Source organism: Athene noctua, chromosome 9 (assembly GCF_965140245.1).
Source record: "Athene noctua chromosome 9, bAthNoc1.hap1.1, whole genome shotgun sequence".
NCBI classification, from domain to species: domain Eukaryota; kingdom Metazoa; phylum Chordata; class Aves; order Strigiformes; family Strigidae; genus Athene; species Athene noctua.
This window is the reverse complement of record NC_134045.1, coordinates 9919591-9941540: the sequence shown is the minus strand read 5'-3', so window position 1 is coordinate 9941540 and position 21950 is coordinate 9919591. Positions and strand designations below refer to the sequence as shown.

The following is a 21950-nucleotide window of genomic DNA, read 5'->3' as shown; positions in this document are numbered from 1 at the left end:
ACTAGGGGTTTGGAAGCATAAATGCACCAACTTGTATGGCATGGTTGTACCAGCCTTGGGTTTTTTAAAAGCAAGCTGCATAAAAATTGAACAGCTGTCACTTGTAGTTTAATGTGCATGTATAACTGTAACCCGAGAGCTGAAAAACAACCTAGCTGAATATTTTAAAGCTAGATTTTTCTTGTAAGTCTTTAGTCAAAGAATGTATGATTATCAAAGACTGGCTTTGTAATAAGGAATAGAAGTGTTCCTTGCTCTGTGAGGGAGAACTGTTCTGTCACTTGAGCAGGTGGGGGGGGCATTTAGATCAAGCAACTTGGGAAAGAGGCCAGTCAGGTGAAGGTATTAATAATGTGTTTCCCTGGGACAGCCAGTGAGGTTTTAAGTTTTGAAGTGAACAAACTTAGCTCCACCTCATGTTATATTTAGGTAAATTAATATTGAATATGGTAACTGCATGAAAACATTTTATGTGTCCAGTGATGAAGCATCCAACTCAGGGGAAACAGGCTACTGCTTTGCACTGCTATTTTAAATTTCAAAATGTGTGGCATTTTGTAGACTGGCGTGGGTTAAGTTGGCGTAGGGATGATTTAGATTGAGGAGCATTAGGAGAAAGTCCTCTAAGGACTGCGAACTCTTTTTGCTGCTTTAACATTCAGAGCTCTGCAGACAGCTGAAGAGCAGTGATGTGGTTCACAACACTGATATTGGCATTTGTCGGCCCTCTTTATTCATATTTCTGCTACATCTGCTTTTTTAAAATTCAGCAGACCGTAGCAGAAGGACTAGAAAATTTTGCCCACAGTAAGCTTATACTCAGTACATTTTGTTGCGATGTGTTATATTTTCAAGATACCTGATGTTTGCAAACTGGAAAGATACAATACTGAATCATTCTGTTATAGAATAAAATTTTTATGTGTGCATGAATTTTACTGGTGGTGCTTGTTCTTGCCAGCTTATAATAAATATTTATATATTGTTTCTCTTTTTTCCAAAGCCTCAAAAAATAACCCCAGGAAAATGTCTGAAAAGATGATTTACCTTGGGGAGAGGGAGAACAAAACCCAAACTTACTCCAGCCAGAAGTCATTTAGGGATTTCCTGTTGTTTGCTTCCATTTTGTGATGTGGTTTTGTTTTCCTCTTATCAGTCTTAAAGTTAGGAAGCAAAGTATCTTCTTACTGTATTTTTTTTTTTTTAAAGGGAGAACACGGATTTAATAAGTTTTCTTCTTTGTTGAAATGAGGCATTCAAAAAAAAGACGTTTCAGTAGTCTGATCTAAAGAAAAGTTCAGATCTTTACAGTAAAAATTATTTTTAACATCCCTCACTGCACTTTATATTTACATTTAATATCTGTTCAGGGAGTCTCCCTACTTTAGATTTAAAATATAATGCAAAAAAACCCCTGAATATCAGCTTGTGAGTGAATACAATGTTTCCTACAGAAGAGAACAAAAACTAAGAGCTTATTCTGATTTTCTCCAGTATTGTTACTCAGCGGGTTCTTGAAGCACCGCTTACCGGTGTAAGAAATTACTTTAACCGACATTTGTTCAGTCATGAAAGACTAGAAATTGGTGCCGTTTCAGTTAATATTATATTTTTCTGGAGCATAAAAGGTCATTTAAAAAGAAGTTGGGCAGAGCTGTTCTCTTTTGCTGCTTTGCAAACATGCTGCATTCCACTCCCCATGGTTATAGAAGCTATGTGGCTTTACCTGTTAAATAAAAGTTTCCTGTTGTAAAAACAGGGGTGTGTTCCAGAAGAAGCTAACTCTTACCTGTACTTCTGAGATTTCGATGTGAGATTTCAGTGGATCAGTGTATTTGTAGGGCTTTGTCTGGGGTTTTGAACTCTAATGACTAGTCATTTTAAATCAGAAAGGTCTGTGTGATTTTCTTGCCCATAAGTATTTGGCAAAATATCTTACAGATTTATTTCCAGATGCTTGCACAGGATTTGTTTCAAACGGTGAACTGAAACCTGAGTTTCCTTTTATAGAGTATAGAATTAAGTCACCTCTGGGTTTTAAGAAGTCAGATAATTGTGAAAATTGTAAGATTGGTCAAGAGTGTAGGAAAGAAACAGAGTAGTGGAACTTTTTTGCTAAAACATTTTGACCTTTAGGATAGGTATTAAAGGTTTTTAGAAAATTTGTAGAGGTAGAGGTTCAGCATGACTGAAGTTAATCTGAGCCTAGTAACTCAAATCTATTGTGCATCCACAATGCCAGTTGACTGGAATATGATCATGACTTTTTTTTTTAATGTATCAGAGCCCACAGTTTTCTCATGTTAAGTATAGTGGTACTTCTAGCGGAGACCCCACCCCATGGGTGGCACAAAAGATACACACTGCATTGGGCTCAGATCAACACAACTCAGCATTACTAGTTCTGTGAAAAACGCATCTGAGAAATTTTGCTGAGGCAGTGAGTTTTCTTGATACTGTATGTCATTTTCCAAATAGCTTTGTTCACCATGACAGACTAGAACCAAAGAGTGGTGGGTACTTGATGGGCACAGAGCACGAAGCCACTGAAAACTGACACACGTCCAATGCAGTAGCTTGGCAGAGCAAGCAGGATGCAGTTCTCAATTTCTTTCATTTCCTGGCAATTTAATATGTTCCATTACATAGTACCTTCTTTAAGAATTACGGTGAAAGTTGCACACAGTTTTGATACCACTACTAAATATTCAGAAAAACATTCTAATGATGTTTGGTACTGAGCCCCCAAAAACTGTCTTCAAACAAAATCTTCCAAATGGAAGCTTATGTGTGCTGAAGGCTCATTCTGTAATACCCGATGCTGCCTTTGCAGCATGCCCGGGTTAGCAGCATCTGGTTACGCAGGACCGTGGCTTGATTTTCTCCCAGTGAATGATGCAGTAAGTCAGATGCTTACTGGTTAAGAAGCTGCTACTAACCACAACTATGGTATCATAGCTAAAGAAGTGGTGAAACTTGATTAATGATATTATTACTGGGTTCTGTAGCATTTAGTTGAGAGACAACACCCTACATAGAGAGTGTGTGACCTGCAAAGCAGGTGCTTGTTTCATCTTAGAAACATGACTAGTTTAAAGTTTCTGACCTTTACATTAATGTTTTCATTTCCATGTAAATTTAAAATTTGGTCATAAGCTTGATGTTAAATGCCTTGTGAGGTGGAAATCGCAGTAACCAAATTTATTTTCTGAGGTGACTATTATACAGTTAAAAACTGTTGCCTAGCCACATCGCTGTAGATGTTAGCAATTCATCTATCAACATTACAGATAAGAAATATGGAAGATGGGAAGGGTAGATTTTTTTTTTTTATTCCTCTGTATCTTTTTTTTTTTTTAATGTATCTATAACACGTCTGTTTTAATTTGGGTTGAGTTTCTCATACATATGTCTTGAGATTCTGTATTCCTTAAACACAAAGATGTTCATTAGTGATTATAACAAGCAAGAAAAAGAAGGAAGAATATTATCAGCATACCGAAAGAACCACAATTTTGAATGCTTCATTGGGTCTTTTAATAGTTCCATATACGCACCAAAGAGAATGGAAAATGATAGAACCCCATGGATCTTCATTTGTCAGTGCTGTTGGCTTTGTAGAGCAATCCCAACAGATGGTGTGAGGCAACTGTTGAACAAGAAAATAAAAAGCAATTCAGAAGGAACTTAGAAGGGGAAAAAAAAAGGGCACTTTTCTGAAGAAAAGAAACCCTGTTGCATGTTTAGGTCATCTTCCCATCAGTTGTGCAGAAATTGCTTGATCAACCACGGCAGTCTTACTTCAGTGTATCATCTAAAGAAAACCACTTCTTCTGGTGGGATTGCCATTCAGCAAAGAAGACTGCTTTTTGCATGCGTGTAGGGTGACACACATTCATATTGTAAGAAATCTACAGATTGACTCTGTCAAGGGTGTGAGTTTATATATTTTTTAATAGAAACACTTTTTGATTATAAAACCAGCATTTAATAAAATCACTACAAGAGTTATTTATGCAGACTGTTCTGAAGGAAAGAAGTTCAGAGCACTAGAATGGAATTCAGAAGTCTGAGTTGAGTTCATGCATTTTTTTTAAGTTTCATTCCTAAATATAATTTTATAATTTGAATGATTAATGGATATTCCTTTAAGATTTTTTTCACTGTAGTAGCCTAAATGCAACTGCAGTTTTCAAATTTTGATCTGATTATAATGTGAGAAAGTGAGAAGCTAAATTGGACCAAAACCCCAAACTACTGATTATCATTAGTTATGCAATTCATTTATTTGTTTTATGGTTGTGATACTGATACTGTTTTGGTGACCCAACAAGCACAAAGGGATTCCTTGTTTAGAAATAAACATGAACAAAGATTATGTGGTAATGCATGAAGATCAGGTTTCCAGGTGGCTAATTTTAGCTGCTTTCAGTGCAGTTTGTCAAGGTCATTTTGATTTTCCTGAGGACCTGGTGGACTACCAAGAACTTGTTATGCTCTTGAGGCATATGGTACTTCATCTGTGCATCTCCTTGCAGGTGTGTACTACTACCAGTAGGAGTAAAAGAATCATTCAAGGAATTGCAAACGTAAACCTTAAATTTCTATTGTTGGACTAGTTAGGGTCATAATTTAGTTCTTAGCCGTAGCTAGTGTTTGGGCAAGTAGATCCACAAGTGAAAATCATTATTAAAAACTAGTGCTTTATATAATTAAATTATGAATGTGTCACTCATTCTAGGGAAAGGCATTACCAATCCTTAGAGTATATCCAGAATGGATGCAACTCAGGAGAGATACTTAGTCTTGAAGATTCTGTGCCCACACAGAATTGAAAGCAATGCCCCTCTATCATGAATGGCCATACCTACTGTAACAAAAGTATTCTTACAGTAGAAGCAGTGCTTTACTTATGGAACAGATAAGGCAGGATTTGGGAGGGTTTTCTAGGAGATAGAATTTTTTCTGTGTTAAATTTACCTTGGGGCTTCCTTTGTAGTGATAATGCAGAGGGTGTGAAGAAACTGTTGTTGTGGAGCAAATTAAAATGGGTTTAGGCCTTTGAGGGGGAAAAAACCCCCATGTCTGTAAGCACTGAGGACAGTGATTTGTCTTTGTTGTGGGAAGTACTGTTATGCCAGTGAAGGTCTTCAAATTTGTGTCCTTCGCAATCCACAACAAAATGTTGGAGAAATGCCTTTCTATGAAAAGCCTACTGAGCAGAGTACTGCTAGCTATTGCAGACTGCTGTCACGATTCTCCCTCTCGACATTGTCTGGTAACTTGTTTGCTTTTCCATTAATTAATTAAGATATTATTCAGACATGTGTAGTGTACTTTCTACTCCTGCAAGATAAATTCTTTTCAATACTGCCAAGAAGCTGCTCCCCTGGCTGCTGTGAATCAGGGCATACATGAGGAAGGCGACAGCTGTTGTCTTCTCTCTTCCACCCTTAGTATTTTTTAGGGCCAGCTCTGCCACGTGAACAGCGGTTTGGCCTGTACCTGCTGCTCTTGGTGGCTGTTGCAGGCGGTAGCAGCAGTGTGAGTTTGACATGATTCCTGCCAGTTTCCCCGCTGCCCACAGGATTGCGGGAGCAGCAGGGAACTGACGGGAGGCTTGTTCACTGCGCTCGGCTGCTGCTTGGCAAAGCTATTAGCAGCAGCACGTACCCCGGAGCTCTCTGTGCAGGCTCAGGACCACGTTGCATTGGTTTATGTTCAGTTACATTTGGGTGGTTATCTTTGCAACCATGGAAAGTGAAAACGTATTTTTCTAAATGAATTCTTCACCTCTTAAATACGTGGCTGCCTCAGGGTTTTGTTTTCCACCCTCTCTTACACGTTTGTCAGTTAAGAATTTCTTTCTTAATGCTGATAGATGGAATAGGTTTGTAAGCCATTGGCAAAAAGATACGCTGCTCCTTTAGGATGTTTGATCCGCGCCCCTCCTCAGTACGGGGGAGAGGTATTTTTGGCTTGGCAAAAAAGGCTTTGTCCTTTTTGTTGTAGATGCTGTATAGCTTTTGAAATTGTTTTCAGTGTGCATGATGATTTGTATCTGTTCGATTATTTTATAGCCACGCATTTTTTGGAAGCATGAAATTATTATCAGAGTAAAAGACCTCTGCTGCAAATTAGATGATTTTTGGTGCTTTGATTGCAAAGTACACGCAGATATTGTCCTCTGTAGTACAAGTGTGTTCTGATTGTTCTAATCTCAAAACACTTCTGTTGCTTTCCAGTTTTGTTTTTTGTTACAACAGTGACTTACTTGATGAAGGTTTCATTACAGTTTTATTTAGCTTGGAATGGCTTGCTGATGCCTTCCTGCATCTTCATGAATGTAATTTCCATAAGGTTAGAAATGTCGTAGCAAAAACTTTGCTTTATAAAAAAATACGGTCTTGGCTTTCTAACAAATAGCTTACTGTTAGTGCAGTGCAGGAGACATAACTTATAAAAAAGCAAAAGTATAGAGCAAGAAGCAGAAGGTCAGCCTGAGGAATTAAAACAGAGTAGCCTCGTCCAGCATGCTCACAGTTTTACAGTAAAAAAGTAGTTCAAGTTGTTGAGGAATAACTGGGGAGACAGCTTTGAGCTCTGAGGAGGTATAGCATAAGAAACTTTGTTCTAAAGGAATAAAACATCTAGGAAGATCATTGCAAAAGAATTATGAAAAAGCTACCATTTCTATATTGCCCACTTAATTATTAGGCGGGTTTTGTTTTGTTTCTGGCCCAGGAGTGTTGAAAAAAGTACCAATTTCTTCTAAAAATCCTCTAACCATACTGGCTTTAGTATCATTTGGCTTAGAGCTCAAATTATACCAAAAGCACATTGGGAATTTATTTTGTTTAGCTGATCTCAAAATGCAAAATAGTACATTATTTAGCATTTTTATTAAGTTATGAAATAGTAACCCTAAAAGATAAATTGCTGCACTTTGTTATAGGTATTCTAACTATCATGTAGAAGTATCTTGGCTAGAGTTCTCAAAAGTAAAATTAAAATTAATAATTGTCCTTGTGATTAAGCTGCATATTTACAGAAATATCTTTGAACTGAAGTGGTGTTGTTAAGAATCTATTTACTGTATTGGTAGCCCTAGTGTTTTCAATGGACAATGAACTTCATTTTGAAATTAATCTTAAACAGAAGTGAAATTCTGATTAAGTGTAAGGCTTAATCTTAACAATCTTAAAGTACTTGCAATGTCTTAAATTTTCTGTGGAAAAACACGTGTCTCCCAATAAAAGTATAAATTAAATAAATTAAGCAAAACAGAAATCAAATCCTTATCTTTATTTTCAGAAGGTTGTTAGAAGAGAGTGAAGGGTATTGCTAGGATAGAGCTGTGCTGTCAGAAACGCCTTGGTTTTTTAATGGCCTTTCAGAAAACCCGATCATATCTTCTTTTTGGGTGTATTTCATGTGTTGACAATACGTATTTAAAAACTCGTCTGATCTCTAAAAATAGCGCTTTAAACACCCCTGGAACGAAGAGGAGTTTACCATACAGCCCTGTCCCACGTGGTGGGAGGAGGGGAGGTCTTCACCGCAAAGCCTCTGCAGGTCTGGGCAGGGGCAGAGGGGTAAAATCCAGTTAAGGAGTTCTTCCATTTTCTGTAGGAAGCAGGGAGATCTGTAAGCAAACGCTTATACAATCACTGTTGCTAGCTTATAGTAACAAATTTGGTGTAGGAGAGAAGAAATGAAAAGTACACTGGAGAGCAAAATACGTTTGAGGCCACAGACTCTGTTTTTAGTCGCCGTCCCCCAGCGCCGTTTCGCGAGAGAACCGGAACCAAAAAGTCGCAGTGAAGTGAAGTCTGAGACAGAAAAACGCTCAGTTCCCACGATTTTCCATCCAGGCGAAAAAACCGAGGCAGCAGGCGTGCGGGAGGTGGGACGGCAAGAGTTAATGCCCGTACCCGGTGTAGGGAAGAGCAGTCCGTCGGGGGTTAAACTGCAGAGTCTAATGGAATAATAACGGGTAGCACCATCTGCTGGCCTACTTCCGCAGAAGGAGTCAGTATTTTTAACGACATCTCTAATATTCATGCTGATGCATTTTGATGCTTTGTGCATTCATTTCTTTCTGTGCTTTGTTGGAATCTGGCTATCTGCTTACAGCTGTTGGAGAAGCCGGGCGCTGGAGGGGAGGCGGGCAGCCCTCGCCACACCTGGGCGGGAGGATCTGTGGAGGTGTGCTTGCCAAGGGAGGAAAATGTTGATAAATCACAATGTGTGTTTGTGGAGGGTTGTGCATATCTTGGCTGCAGCTCGCTAAATAGGCCATTTAGCAATCTTCTTTCAATGCTTTTCTCTTGAGCACTGCCTGGGGTGCTGAAAAAGCAGAGGGCAAGCCTTTGTCTGACGCCAAAAATGTCTTCAGTGAAGAGGCCAAGAGGAAGGGTAAGTGAAAGCCTGAATGAGTGGGAGGAGGAGGGGTTCGTTGGGCTAAAAGGCTAATGGGATTGAATAACCTTCCTTATTACTGGCTGCTGCTGCGGGAGCCGTGCTGCATCGCCATCTTGAGCTTGTTGCTGTTTTCTCGGGTCTTGGTTATTTGTTATAGCCTGTAGGCCTTAAGGTGGCATTTTAGAGAGCGATCCTGAACCCCGCCGCCCTCCCGGTGCTGCAGCGCTGCTGTGCAGCCCCTGATGAGGCACCTATAGAAAATGTATCCAGTGAAGTGCACTGGATTTGTCCCGAAAATGTGTTTGGAAATTCCTGGTGGCTTTTCTTCGTGCTGTAGGCAGAGGCGCATTTACGGGTGAGAATGTAACATAACTGTTATCTGCTGGGTTTTTTGTCTGTTTGAATAGGAAATTCTTTCCATTCCTCAAAGGGGAAAGGGGGAGGGGAGGAAGGCAAAAACATGTCTTCTAGCCTGTTTAAAGAGAGGCTGATAATCTGAATATTGCATTCGTAGTGTAAACAATTCTGCGTCGATGCAACGATGATTAAAAACCCGAAATTAAAAACAAGGTAGATTTTCCACCTAAGGCAGCGACCTTATGTTGATCTAAATAAAACAAATACCGCTTTCTGATATTTTTATTAATATAGAGCTGTGTAATTTTAGTTTTGATTTTATCTTTTGTCTGTTTTTAATCCTGATTTTGGTCGAGCATCTGTTCTGTTCAGCACGGAGTTAGTCTTGTAGGTCTTTCGTTAGCTTTAACTGGTAACTGTGGTCCTGATATCCTACCAAAGGCAAAATACTGATGCTGTTACCTTCGGGAGTTCTTGCTTTTTCAGATTGTATGAGAATCACATTTATTGGAGATGTTGGAGGTGTGTGTCAAATATATGGGAATGCTGGAAAAGGTTAAGTATCGGTGCCTCTAACTACAGAGGTGGAAAGAAGGCTGAGAGAATTTTAGACAGATATTTTTTACTGATTTTCAGTACATGGATTGGTTGTTTAAAACCCACAATTGATGTACTTACTCTGAAACCCACGCCATTCTGTGGTATAAACAGAATGCCTTCTTTTTTCTGTCTGCATGAGTCCCTGCAAGTTGAATTTTTAAAAACGCACATCCAGATCAAAAACATTTGCACTTGTTCTTTCCAAAAATGTTCTTAAAAATAAGGTGATTGTGTTTCCTTGTTGTCTCTTGCTACAGCCTCCTTCCTCCAAGAAGACTGATGGCTCAGGACCATATACTAAGTTGCAGAATACCCAGGTGAGGGCAATGTCTGAAAAGAAGCAGAAGAAAAAAGCAGACTCGGAAAGTAAACAAGAGAAGGCAAATCGCATAATATCTGAAGCCATTGCAAAAGCAAAAGAGAGAGGAGAGAGAAACATTCCACGAGTAATGAGTCCTGAAAACTTCCCCAGTGTTTCAACTGAAGGAAAAGAGGAAAAGAAGGGTAGAAAAGTTAAATCCAAACCAAAGGACAAGGAGAGCAAAAAACCGAAAACTGGTTCCTCATCCAAAATTAAAGAGAAAACAAAAATTGGGTAAGTAGATTGAAATGTTTCCTTACTTCAGACTTTAAATTCTTGATGAAAATGAAAACTGCTTACTGATAATAAAATGTTCTCCTCCACTGCCTACACAGAATTCTTCCTGATTAAGTCCATGTGTGGACTTTCTTACTCAGGAACAAGAATGCTCTGTTTTCTCTTCAGATAAAATCACTGTAGGACTGTCCTTTTGAAACGAATTATTTTAAGTTCATATCCTAAAATAGTCTGTACTTGCTTTGAAGCAGAGACAAGACCAAAGTATCTTTCATCTAGTGTTGTAATCAGTTCTGACTTCAAATTAAGTTTATCTGATACTATAAATACTGTCTTTATCAATTTTGGCATAGATCTTCAATACAGTGTGGACGATAAACTGCATAGGGAGGAACTGGAAACTTAATGAACTTGTTAGCAAGTGAATATTCTTATGGATATCACATGTATGGAAAGTAAAGTGAATGTTGGAGAAGTTGTATTCTATGCAGTTTGTAATCTTCAGTCGTATCAATTTAATCTGCCCTCTTAAATTGCAGACTCAGCTGGGTCAAGCTGGGTGGATACCTTGGGGTAAGGAGCTTTCAAAAGACACTAGATATTAGAACACTCCAAGGGGTTCAGTAGGTGGTGTGTCTTCCGACCCGAGAGCTAACCTCATTCTCCTATATACTTCTAAAGGAAAGTGTGTAATTTCCAATGTTAATTATGTCAGTCAGGACTTGAAATAGAAATCTTGGTTACAGTCTGATTTTTATTTTTTAAATCCATGTGCTTTTTGTGGTAACAGAAATATTAACTGGCATATCTCTCCAAATTTAAATGTCTCTTATACATATGTATGTTTTCATGTATATGGAGCAGAAGTGAATGTGCTTTTAATCAGCCCATTTCTCTGCATTTTATTCTTTTTTTTCCTAGAGATCAGTGCTTTTATTCCATGTTTGAAGTAAACAACTTCCTTGAGAAGTTATCCTGTAGTATAAAGGTTACTGCTCTAAACTCAATCCTTAACATGAGCTTTCATGGTGTTAATTTCTTCCTCTTCTAGTTATGGGTTCGCATACGACTGCTACTCAGTACTCCTTAACACACTGTATAGTGCTTCCTTTTCTTTTTTTCTCCATGTTGGATGCATACTTCCATGTTTCACTTTAAGGTTTCTGAATTTACTTATGTTCTGTAACAGACATTTTGTGAGTCCATCTAATTAGAAGATGTACACACTGTTGTTGAGCTAGTGTCAGTTTCCTGAAGCTCCATGTCAGCTGCTCTTAGTGTGATTTTTCTTCATTCCTTTGGGTAATTAACAAAACCTGCCAAGATGATATCCTTATGATATACTACCTAGTTCCCATTAATATTTTTACTGTTCTTAATCAGCAAAGTAAAATAAACTGTTACCTTCGATTTATACTTCCGCATTCAGTTTTCTGTCTTCATGAAATGCTTAGCTGTGCACATGAATTAGGATCAGCTTTCAAGATTTTGCGACAGCATCAGTTGAGAAATGGGTATTTCTCAAACGATGTTTTTTACCGTAATATTTGTTTTTTCATCATGATACTGCTTTTAACTATGTGGAACACGTACCTAAAGATTTAGCAGTCAGATCCTGTTAAACAGCAGTGAAGAGACACTTCTAGAGCCACATATTACAGATTTTACTGAATTTCTAGTTATTTTGATGGACAGCAGTAAATCAAATTCTTTGAGGCATTCCCATACTTCATTTTTTGCATCAAAAAACTTCATGCATTGTTATATATTGTTAGCACTATTTTATGTTATTTATATAAATACATAAAATGGTAACTATTTAGAAAAGAATATACTATAATGGTTTTGAAGACCAGTAATTGCAAGAAGGCCTTGATTTTTTTTTTTTAAAGAATAATCTTACCAGACTCTGTTTTCTATGCAAATGTAACTGTTGATCTTATATAAGCATATTTATTATAGAATGCCTATGCATTCTCCTCAACGTTGGTTAAAAAAATTGCATGAAATAAAATTTCTTTTGTTTAAAAAAGAACAAAGTTAAATCCAGTAACTAAGAAGGGTTTTTGTAAGGCTAAACAACTCTTTTAAAGGTTTCTTTCTATCTTACATTCTTAGGAAAATACTTTCTAAGGAATGTAAGCACATCTTGGAAATTATTATGTCAAAATAGGATTGGGGCTTTAAATGTGTTGCTACATTGTTTTTGTCATTTATTTTAAAATAAAACAGACTCTGACTGAATCTTGGGAGAAAATTTTACCGTGCTACAATAATACCTTTAGAAGACAAGTGCTTTATTGGGCAAGAAGGGGAGAGAGGACCTCAGTTCTATGAAACTTCTGGTTTTCTCTTGGAAGGATTTCTGAGATCTATTTAACCCAATAAGGAGAAAAATAGCAATGTCATATAGACAACTTTGCTTGCATTTAAAAAGGAAAGAAAGCCTGGAGATAGGAGAAATTCCCCACATGATTAAAAATATAAACAATTTCCAGCTGTTGTGAACTTACCAACTGTAGTTCTTCTGCAAGTAATAAAATCAAGAATGAAACCTTGGAGCCAATAAAGGTCTACAGTAAAAGAGTAGTGAAGTATACATTTTTAAGTGTAGTGGAGAATTTGGGTACACCTGTCTTTCCTTTTTAGAAGTTCCACTATATGTTCATCTCGGATGAATATATTTCTTTTCAGTGTTTACTACAGTGAACCCGTTTAACTTGCAGTAGGTGTTTGAACATGCTGATTCAGTTTGGATTCTGAGAGCAAGACCAGTGCAGGAGGTGGTGAGGAGTTACATGTGTTTGAGAAGATCGGGAATCAGACATGTTTTGGGTGACTCCTGTTTGATTTACAGGCTAGTATAGAGCTGAAAGAGCAGAAACTACTAACAAATAGATTGATTTTTTTTCTTTGAGAAGTGTTTGGAGAATGGTTTTAATCTGATCTTTCACATCTGCTAGTGTCAAACATAGCCTATCCAATATGAGCACAATTGTATCTTCTCGAGTCCAGCACTCAAACAGCAACCTCTTATTTAGATTCCAATCATAAACTTAGCCGGGATCTTACAATGGTCCTGTCTGTGTAGCATATCCTGTGTGGTATGTCCTGTATTGCTCTTAAGGAGGATTTGCACAGTTACACAGTTGTCCCTCTGTGAAAATGATATACTCTGTGTCACTGACAGGGTAGAGCTGGAGCTGGAACATAGCTGCTGAACAAACCTTGATAAAATTGCCTGGTAGCCATCAGGAAAAAAAATTGTGTGCTTTTGAATGTAATACATTACAAATTTTACTGAAACTGGGTAGTCTTCATCTAGGATCAAGAGGAGTTATAAGTACTGTGTCTTGATTCGGGGGACAGAATGGTTTTTAAAGTCAACTATTGCATGATTCTTTCCAATTTATCATTGCTAGTTATAAATTACTAGCAGTTACTTTCTAGGCAGGCTGTAGTTTCTTCCTAAAGGTGGGGATTAAGATTTTTAATCCTCTGACCTGTTGAAGTCAAAGAAATAATGCCTGTTAATTTCAGTCAAATGCTTTAGGACTGTATTCAGTAATTAGTTTCTCTGCCATAAGCATTGGTAAAGATAAGTGACTAAATTTTTTTATTACCAAGAATGTAGTAAGTGTATCACAGAAATTACTAGAAGAATACATGTATAATACATTTAGACTAACTGACTAAAGTAACGCATTTGCTTTATGCTTTGATTACTGATCAAGTTAATTCTTTAAATTTAACTTAGTTTTCAATTTTTCTGAGGACTGCAGAACCACTTTTCATATCCTGGCTACTTACCAAGGTGCATTGATGTTTAAGAATCTATTAAAATCCTTAATTTTGCATAGAACTTGCTTCCATTTATAAGCTTTCTCTAACTGATTATAATTCTACTTCTTCCATTTAAGGTGATGCATATTTAAACTAAAAAGTCTACTTCTTACCACTTGATATGAAGGATAGAAGAATTATGAATTTGTGAACATTCTGTTGTTCAAAAAAGTAGATTGGCATTTAGGTTTTATAGCTCTCAATGTATTCCCACCTACTCAAACATAAAATTAAATATCATGGCCCTGATGAATAGCAGTAGCTCTGCATTGGTGATGTAAAGGACAATATCAGTAGACTACATTTAGGATTTTTTTTTTTTTTTTTATCACTGCATAGTTTAAATGCATCCCCCAAATTCTAATTCAATTTACAGAAGTTCAATTCAGGGTGGTAGTCCCTAAATTCAAAACTGTTTCCTGTTATCAGAAATGGCCGTATTGTTTCATGTGCTAAAAGAACAACGGTGGAATTTTTTTATTAACACTCACATTATGTAGTAATGAATCCAGCAAGTCCTGTGTAATCCTGTTCACTACTCAAAGTAGTAAATGTCTTTGTTGCCTTGAAGTAGGTATCTCGTGTACTGTTCACAAGATGGAACATTTTCAGGACCCGAGACCCTGACAGAAAATCTTCATGTGATCACTTGTTAATGTGATACTGTTAAGATGGTTTGAAACCTGTGTAAACTCAGTTAGCAACAGGAGATGAGTGGACGGGGGGTAGAAAGGAAGTGATTTGCCTGTTACACTGATCCTGTATCATTTAAGTTTTAATGCATAAAACTTGGAAGTGAATTTCCTAGGAAGCAGACATTGTGAGTTGTGTTTCGTGTAAGTCAGGCAAATGTTGGCTAATAGAGCTATGCTGAAAGGGAAGAGATGCTTGCTGAATCTTTTAGTTCTGTTAGATCATAAACAACTTCTGTCATGATTAGAAATGGCACAGAAACTCCACATTTGATGATCCTTCTGGGATGTCTTTGCATGCACTGAATTCTGACTCCTTGGTGAAGTTTTTTCTGCTTCCAGATTCGAGTTTCAATGCATAAGTTGGGTCAAAGTGACATAATCTTAAATTTCTACTGCAGAATGTGTGAATGCAAAATAGTGTGGTCTTCTCAAATAAATAACTGAACACTTAGTTGTTTGTTCTCTTGCATTATTATTCCAATGTTGTATGAGCTTGAAATGGCTTTTGGTTCCAGTAAGGCTACAGGAGCATGTTTAAAATCTGTGCACAATCCAGAAGTTACTAATTTGAAATATAACTGGAGAAGGGGACAGTGGCTAATGGTGTGTTAGTATTATTTATTAAATACATGCTAAAAGGATATGAGCAACTGTTTCTCCCACAAATGTAACTCTCATTCCAAGAGGATACGCTGTCTTGTCAAGGACATAGCTGCTTTGTATTTTGCTAATAGATAAGATTGTTAGCTAAGTTTTTAGTGATAAATATTAATACTGTTGATAACATAGAAGTTTTATTGATAGTAATATGACAAAGTGCTTTTACTACAAATCAAAATATTTGGGAGGTGGCTTTGGACAATAATAATTAGTTACTTGGTGTTTCTGTTTGAGAAAATGGAAGTAACATGCTGTATTAAAGGCATGCATTGAAGGCCAGCAATACTTACTGTTACTTATGTGCCTAATAACATACTTGCTATTTTTCTTTTACTTCCTCTTTGATACTTCCTCATGTTCTCTATTTGGAAGGCTTGGAACACTGTTTTTTATAATTTTAAAGCTGTTCAGAGTGCTGACACCTCTTCTGTCACATTCTCTGCTATCAAACAGAAGGGGAATGAACCAGATTCTTAGTGGTTCTTAATTTATAAGAAAGAAGTTGCAATGCTCTTCAAATAGTAGTTGCTGGTGGTCTTGCTGATAGTTTAGTTCTTTTAGTTTTGTGGATCTAAACCATGTTAGGAGGCTTGTGCTAAGGTTTGGAAGTAGTAATAGCTCATGAGATGGCTTATTTATAAACTTTTCCATTGATTTCTCAACATCTTTAGTTTGTAGTTACAGTAGAAGGAAGTCTATGTTAAAGTAACTACACTTGTCTAATTGTTAAAGTATTTCTGGATGTTTTGTAATAAGATAAATTTTAAATTTAAAGATACAGGAGAAAGTGAAATTGGAATGAAGTCTAGTGATATTATTTATTCTCTGTCTACAGTGTGCTATTTCCTTTTCATAGAAACAGACTAGATAGTTTCTTTTCAGAACAGTTTGTTTCGGGGTAGAAAAAGGGATTTTAGCCAAGGATCTTTATGCTTTCATGCAGAAATTTGTAACTGGCAAGAGAACCTGTTCTCTCAATGAAAAATTTTCACAGAATTGATCCAGTTTACAAGCTTCTGAAAATCGTTGTTTTCACATAGCAGGTTTTTTTAGAAATTTTTGGCCAAAATATGAGCAGATTGCATTTTTACTAATAGAAATGAGTGACTTCAGCACCATACTGTCGTTCAGCAACTTTTGATAGCAAGGAGCATTGTAGTTCTGGGCACTGGATCAGAAAGAAGGGAAACTGCATTTATTCCTCTCATTGGCACCATATCTATATAGAGGAGGAAACACTCTGATCTGCAACATGTAGAGAAGATGTTAAGAAAATTTCAGGGAGATGCTTGTGAAGAGAATTACTGGGGTTAGGGAATACAAGATCAAGATAAGACACAAAACCTGCCAGAGAAGTGGAAATATATCGGCAGAGCAAGAAGTGAACCCAAGGGGGGGTACAACAGCTAGGGAGGAGGAGAGGGAAAAATGTGCAAGGAAAGATGTAGCTAGAGCAGTCTAATCAAAAAGTAAGCCCATGTTCTAAACCAGAAGGTCCTTAAAATCCTCTGCTATTCAATGGATACCACAGTAAAATAGTCATGGCCTTCCCTAATATTGTGCTTCTTGAACCCAGAAGGAACCTGAGCCTAAAATACTAGGCAGTAGTGCATGAAATGAGGATGAACTATGGTTTCACAAATACAGATGTATACTAATACCTAACAGTGTTCATTTATGAAGCATTTTAACATACCATTTCACAAAAGAGCATGAAAATTAGAAATAGGTTGCCCAGGGAGGTGTCAGCCTTGGATATAAGCAGAGCATGACTGGACTGAGCAGCATGAAGTAACTCTGAAGTTGGGTTTGAGTAGGGACCAGGTGTCCTCCAGAGACCCCTTCCCGCTTGACTTAGATCTCAACACTTACTTCATAAAAGAACATTTAGTTATCCTTTTTCTTTGTTGCTGGTAGTCTTGTTCGTTTAAAAATCAAAATGTGTATCCCATTCACAGTCATCTGTACATGCCATTCGTACATCAAGCCTTTAATGCTTTTGCTCCAAATCAAAGAGAAGACTTGGGAGCTTATTTACTGGTCAGAAAATAATAATTTACAAATTACATCATGTGAGTTTACTGGATTGAATATGCTATATGTCCAGTTATTTCAATGAAAAGGTAGCAGGGGACAGGGTACAGAACAGCACAGCTTGTTGCACTTAAGATATGGACAAAGTTTGGGAGAGTGCATACCCAGTTGAGAGCCTAGTAGTATCCTTTCTCCAGCAATGGTCAGAATCAGAGGCAATGGGAAGAATTTAAGAGCAGGACATTTATGATACTTGTTAATATTTTTCCCAAACCCTAAAGATGTAAACTAGGAATCTCATGGGATAGATACTGTTTCATGAATTTACAGGTCTTCCAAGAAATTTTCACTCATAGCTTTATGAAATTTTCCTTTAAATCCATGTTAAATTTTAGCATCTATAATTCCATTTAACAACAAGCTCAGAAGTTCAATCACAGTGTGCCTTGTCTGCATCACTGTGGATTATATTAGATAATATGACATATTAGCTGACAAGTGCTAATGTAACACTTTGTTTCATAGAATTTAAAAGTAGTTTATCCAGGTCCATCACTGGGAGGAGTCATATTGGACAAATATTTGTGAATCTAAGTCTTAAAAAAAAAAAAAAATCCTAATCAGAAGTTGAATACCGAGGGACAAAAAATCCCAAACTAATCTTGAAGATGGTAGGAAAACCAGTGTATTCATTGTTGAAATTATTTCCTGCAATTATGAAACATGTTTTCTGACTCATAATTAAACTGAGAACACCTAATGAAAAGCAAGGGCTTGAGGACCAGAATTTACTTTTGAACAAGCAGATCTGTGATTATGCATCCTGCAGCTTCATTTTAACATCCGTTTGCCAGTGCCATTCACTTCATACTAGAAGTAAAAAATATGGGAGTGGAAAATGTCTCTTTATAGTTTTTTTTTAACCTTTTAACTGAATGTGCCTAGTGGTTAAATATTGAAAATAAATGAAAATGTTAATTGCTTTTTAAAATATGCTTATAATTTCATCCAAGCCATGTTGCTTTAACTTTCTGTAGTGTTTTGGTAATTCGGTATTTTCATTTTCTGTGTGGATTGTTATTAGTTTGGACATAGTAACTGTGATAGTTCTCTTATTTGGACACTTGTAAAGAGAAATAAATAAGATACCAGTGTTTCAACCACTACCTTCTCATCAGTGGTTTTTCAGGTGGCCAGTATATTTGATGCTACTTCGGTGTAAAATAACGTCTACTGTGTATGAAGGTTGAAGTCTTCTGTTACATTTGTTCTGTAAAATGGCAGAAGAGGCCTGTATCTGGAACAGTTATCTCATTTTCTGTTACACAGATCTGATGTTTAGATACTGTATAAATATATATTTTAGGACAGCTTTTTATCGGTGATTTTATTGGATAGTTTGTCATCATTCTACGATTATGCCACTGAAAACATATTTAAGGAGGAGTATTTGGCACATTTCAAATATGAAAAAAAAAATATTTTGACACCCTTTAGTTAAAAACAAATCAGATTAATTGGTATCATGATTTACAGCATAACCTTTAAATCTGAACAAAGAAGTAATTGGTGCTTTTTCACTGGAATTTAACTAGCTTATTCAGCACAATCTTGATTCTTAACATAATTTGAGGGGTTCTAAGATTTCTTACAGATAAAACTACTGGGTTTTGAATAGAGCTTTTTTAGTTTTTCTTTTCTTAAAGGGCAAAAAATTCATGCGATTCCCCTCTTTTTTTTTTACCACTGAATGACTTCTTTAAACATACAAGTTTTACACATCAGACAGCTTTGAATGATTTTAGATTGTTGTCTGTAGCTAATTTTTTAAAGTAAGAATAAGAGAAGATATATTTAGCAATGATGAATTGTTTGTGATAAATTATTTACTGTTGTCATCTGCAGATGGTATTTATGCTAAGTTTGTGTAGTTTACTGTTGTCAGTTTTAAATGTTGGATTTTGCATCTTTTACTCATTTATAGATTTAAAATATGTATGATACAGAGGAGTTCACAATAATAGTAAGGTAACTGCTTGCCTGTAGAGAAGCTCAGTAACAGTAGTAGGAAATACTGTCTACTGTAAAGCTGTAGCTTTTTGTTTTGAGACATATTTTTCATTTTTCAGGCAGTGGTGCTTCCTGAGTTTTATATTAATAAGAATACGGGCATTGCTAGTGGATGTGGTGGTATTTTTAATCTTGAAGTTAAGTAGGCTAGTATATGACACTCACTTAGATGTTGGGATTTCTTTCCTAACAGAAAGCTAATCATCACACTGGGTAAGAAGCAGAAAAGAAAAAATGAATCTTCAGATGAATTGTCTGATGCTAAGCAGACTCCACAGAGGCCACTGAAAGATGAAGACTCACAGGTAAGTTGTCAGAATTTTTCCCTCTTAAATTTGTATGTGTTGCTATTTCTACAGGTCTTTTTTCCCCATCTCTCCAAAAAGTTACACTCCTCCTGACACAGTTACTCTCTCACTGCTGTCTCTCTCTCATAGGTAGAACGTTACATTATCAGCTACTTTTCCCAGTTGACAAACAGAAAATCCTACAGAGTCCCCTTTCTGTAATGGGACGTCAATGCCCTTCTGTATCTGTTACATTTCAGTACAGAAGTCCATAGATTTGGGACTGTTAAGTACTCATCTGTTGAGCTGGCAGTTAGACCTGATCTTTACTTTGGCTGACTTAGTGGGGAAAATGCAGAGATTGCCTAATAGAAGAAGGAACGTTTATCAGTGAAACTGGCTCTTTGAGAACATGTAAAAGGCTTGTTTCAAACTTCACTGTTTTTTTCTGAGCTCTGTTTCTGTAGAAACTGAAAGATTTGGTTTCTTGCAGTGTTGAATCTGAAGAGAGCAATGGTCAATACGCTGATAGGCTCTAGTTGCTTGTGGAACACCTCTGAAGGAAGTGCCAGATCAAGAATTAAAGTGGTGGAGTCATTCCCTGAGGAATATCCGTTGCAACTTTCTTCCTGCAATTTTTTCAGAGATTGCCCTGGTATAATAGTAGCATAGCTAATTATTTGCAAAACTTATGCACAAAGAAGTACGAACTGTTTGTAAGAGATTATATCCAATTTATACATATATTAGTAACAGAATTAAAGCTTTCTTGCTTTAGGACAAACTCCACTAAAAGTAAGGTTATATGCTAGAAGTGCACAGGTTTTTATCCTGTGGCAATTTCATCCACAGAGATGAAATCAGTATCCAAAATAAGGTGGTGTTGAGTAAAAATTAATTGCATTATTTGATGGTAATGTCAGAAAACAATTATGAGCTACTGAGGTGACCTTTAGTATTTCACAGATAGTAATGCTGGGGGTGGGGTGGGGGGGAAGGATGAGAAGCCATTTCCCAGAATTACTTTTTATTAAGTGATAGTTTGTCTTAGGTAAAAATTACCTGGAAGGGAACCTGAAATTATTTATTTCTCAGGAAATTTGTCATGGTATAGAAAGTCCATGTAGTGCACTGAAGAAGGTGAAAGCAGGTTTGGTGGTTCTGAAGTACTCTGCCTTGTTAACAGTGTTCTGTAATCAGAATAGTGTAAATTTGTAGGCCAACAAATATAATGCAGAAGACTGAAGATAACTTCTTTTTTTCTCATGCTTTTTTCTTTTTCATATTTGTTTTTTAGCACAACAAGGGTCATTTTAAGTTCTAGTGTGGAGACAGCAAGTATCATCAAATCGCATGATCCTGGTGTGAAGGGAGCAGAGGGTAGAGATAAGGAGTGACATGGGATAAAAAAAATTACTCTGCAGAATGTCACAGCACTGCTCTGTCTGTGTTCAGAGGAGTTTGGGAGAAGCATAACAAGAAAGACATAAGTTACTTTACTTGATTAATTCATTCTCTCTTTAGTTTTTGAACATTTTTGTGACCTTTCCTGTTGCAAATAGTTATTTCTGAGCTCTGGGGGGCAATTTAAAGTCTTTTCTTTCCTCTCATTCATTTTGTATGCTTAGTTTCCCAGTAAGTGTAGTCCTTAAATATATTGCTTTATTTCTTGGAAAAATGTGTGATACTACTTTCCTTTGCGCCTAAGAACATTTGTTTATGACCACACTTCGCAGCTCAGGGAAATACCGTTTGTTTTCAAACAACTCAAGTTATATATTAATATGTTGGAGAACATAAGTCTGTTGATGTTTCATTAATCACTTTGTACTTTTTAAGGAAAGACATAGTCAGAAGGATTGAAAATGCCATTAGGTTTTGAAAAATTTGAAAAAACACCTCATTAGGTTTGGAAAAATTCAACATAATATTTAATGAGTAAAACCTGAACCTGGTTCTTAATCCTTCTTTTCCTAATTCATACATCATTTTGCATTGCTCCTACTAGCTGGTGTTCTTTACAAAAAAATTCTGCTTCTGTCAGCAAACTATTATTGATTTAACTATAATGTGACATTTTATGTCACATTGTGTCTGTTTAATATCTGAAGTTGCTTTTTGTGTTAACACACCACCCCGCACACACTCATTTTTTTATTGAATAATAGCTAAGCTGGCTATGTTATTGTGGAAAGATGATTGAATGGTTTCATATATGCACCGTCTCAGCTTCTCCAGAAGAATGGTGATGCCCATTCTTTGATTTACACTGTACATACAGTGTTGCTACTCTACCTTACTAAAATACTTGGAATGTAGTTGTTAGGTCTTTTACTAGATACCAACCAGACCAAGGGCTGAATTTAACAGTCAGGAAGAAAT

General features: G+C 36.7%; 1 protein-coding gene across 3 annotated transcripts in view; it reads left to right on the top strand.

The window, feature by feature from the left end:
• Positions 1-21950, top strand: part of CHD9 (chromodomain helicase DNA binding protein 9) — a 96613-nt gene that overhangs the window by 31507 nt on the left and 43156 nt on the right. For 2 of the 3 annotated variants that reach the window (XM_074913621.1, XM_074913620.1), the window contains exons 5-6: positions 9639-9976; positions 19475-19586. In XM_074913621.1, the coding sequence (XP_074769722.1) occupies positions 9639-9976; positions 19475-19586 (450 nt within the window). Of the gene's footprint in view, positions 1-8388; positions 8419-9638; positions 9977-19474; positions 19587-21950 lie in introns of those variants that run through there. The other variant, XM_074913623.1, reaches the window with a different exon arrangement.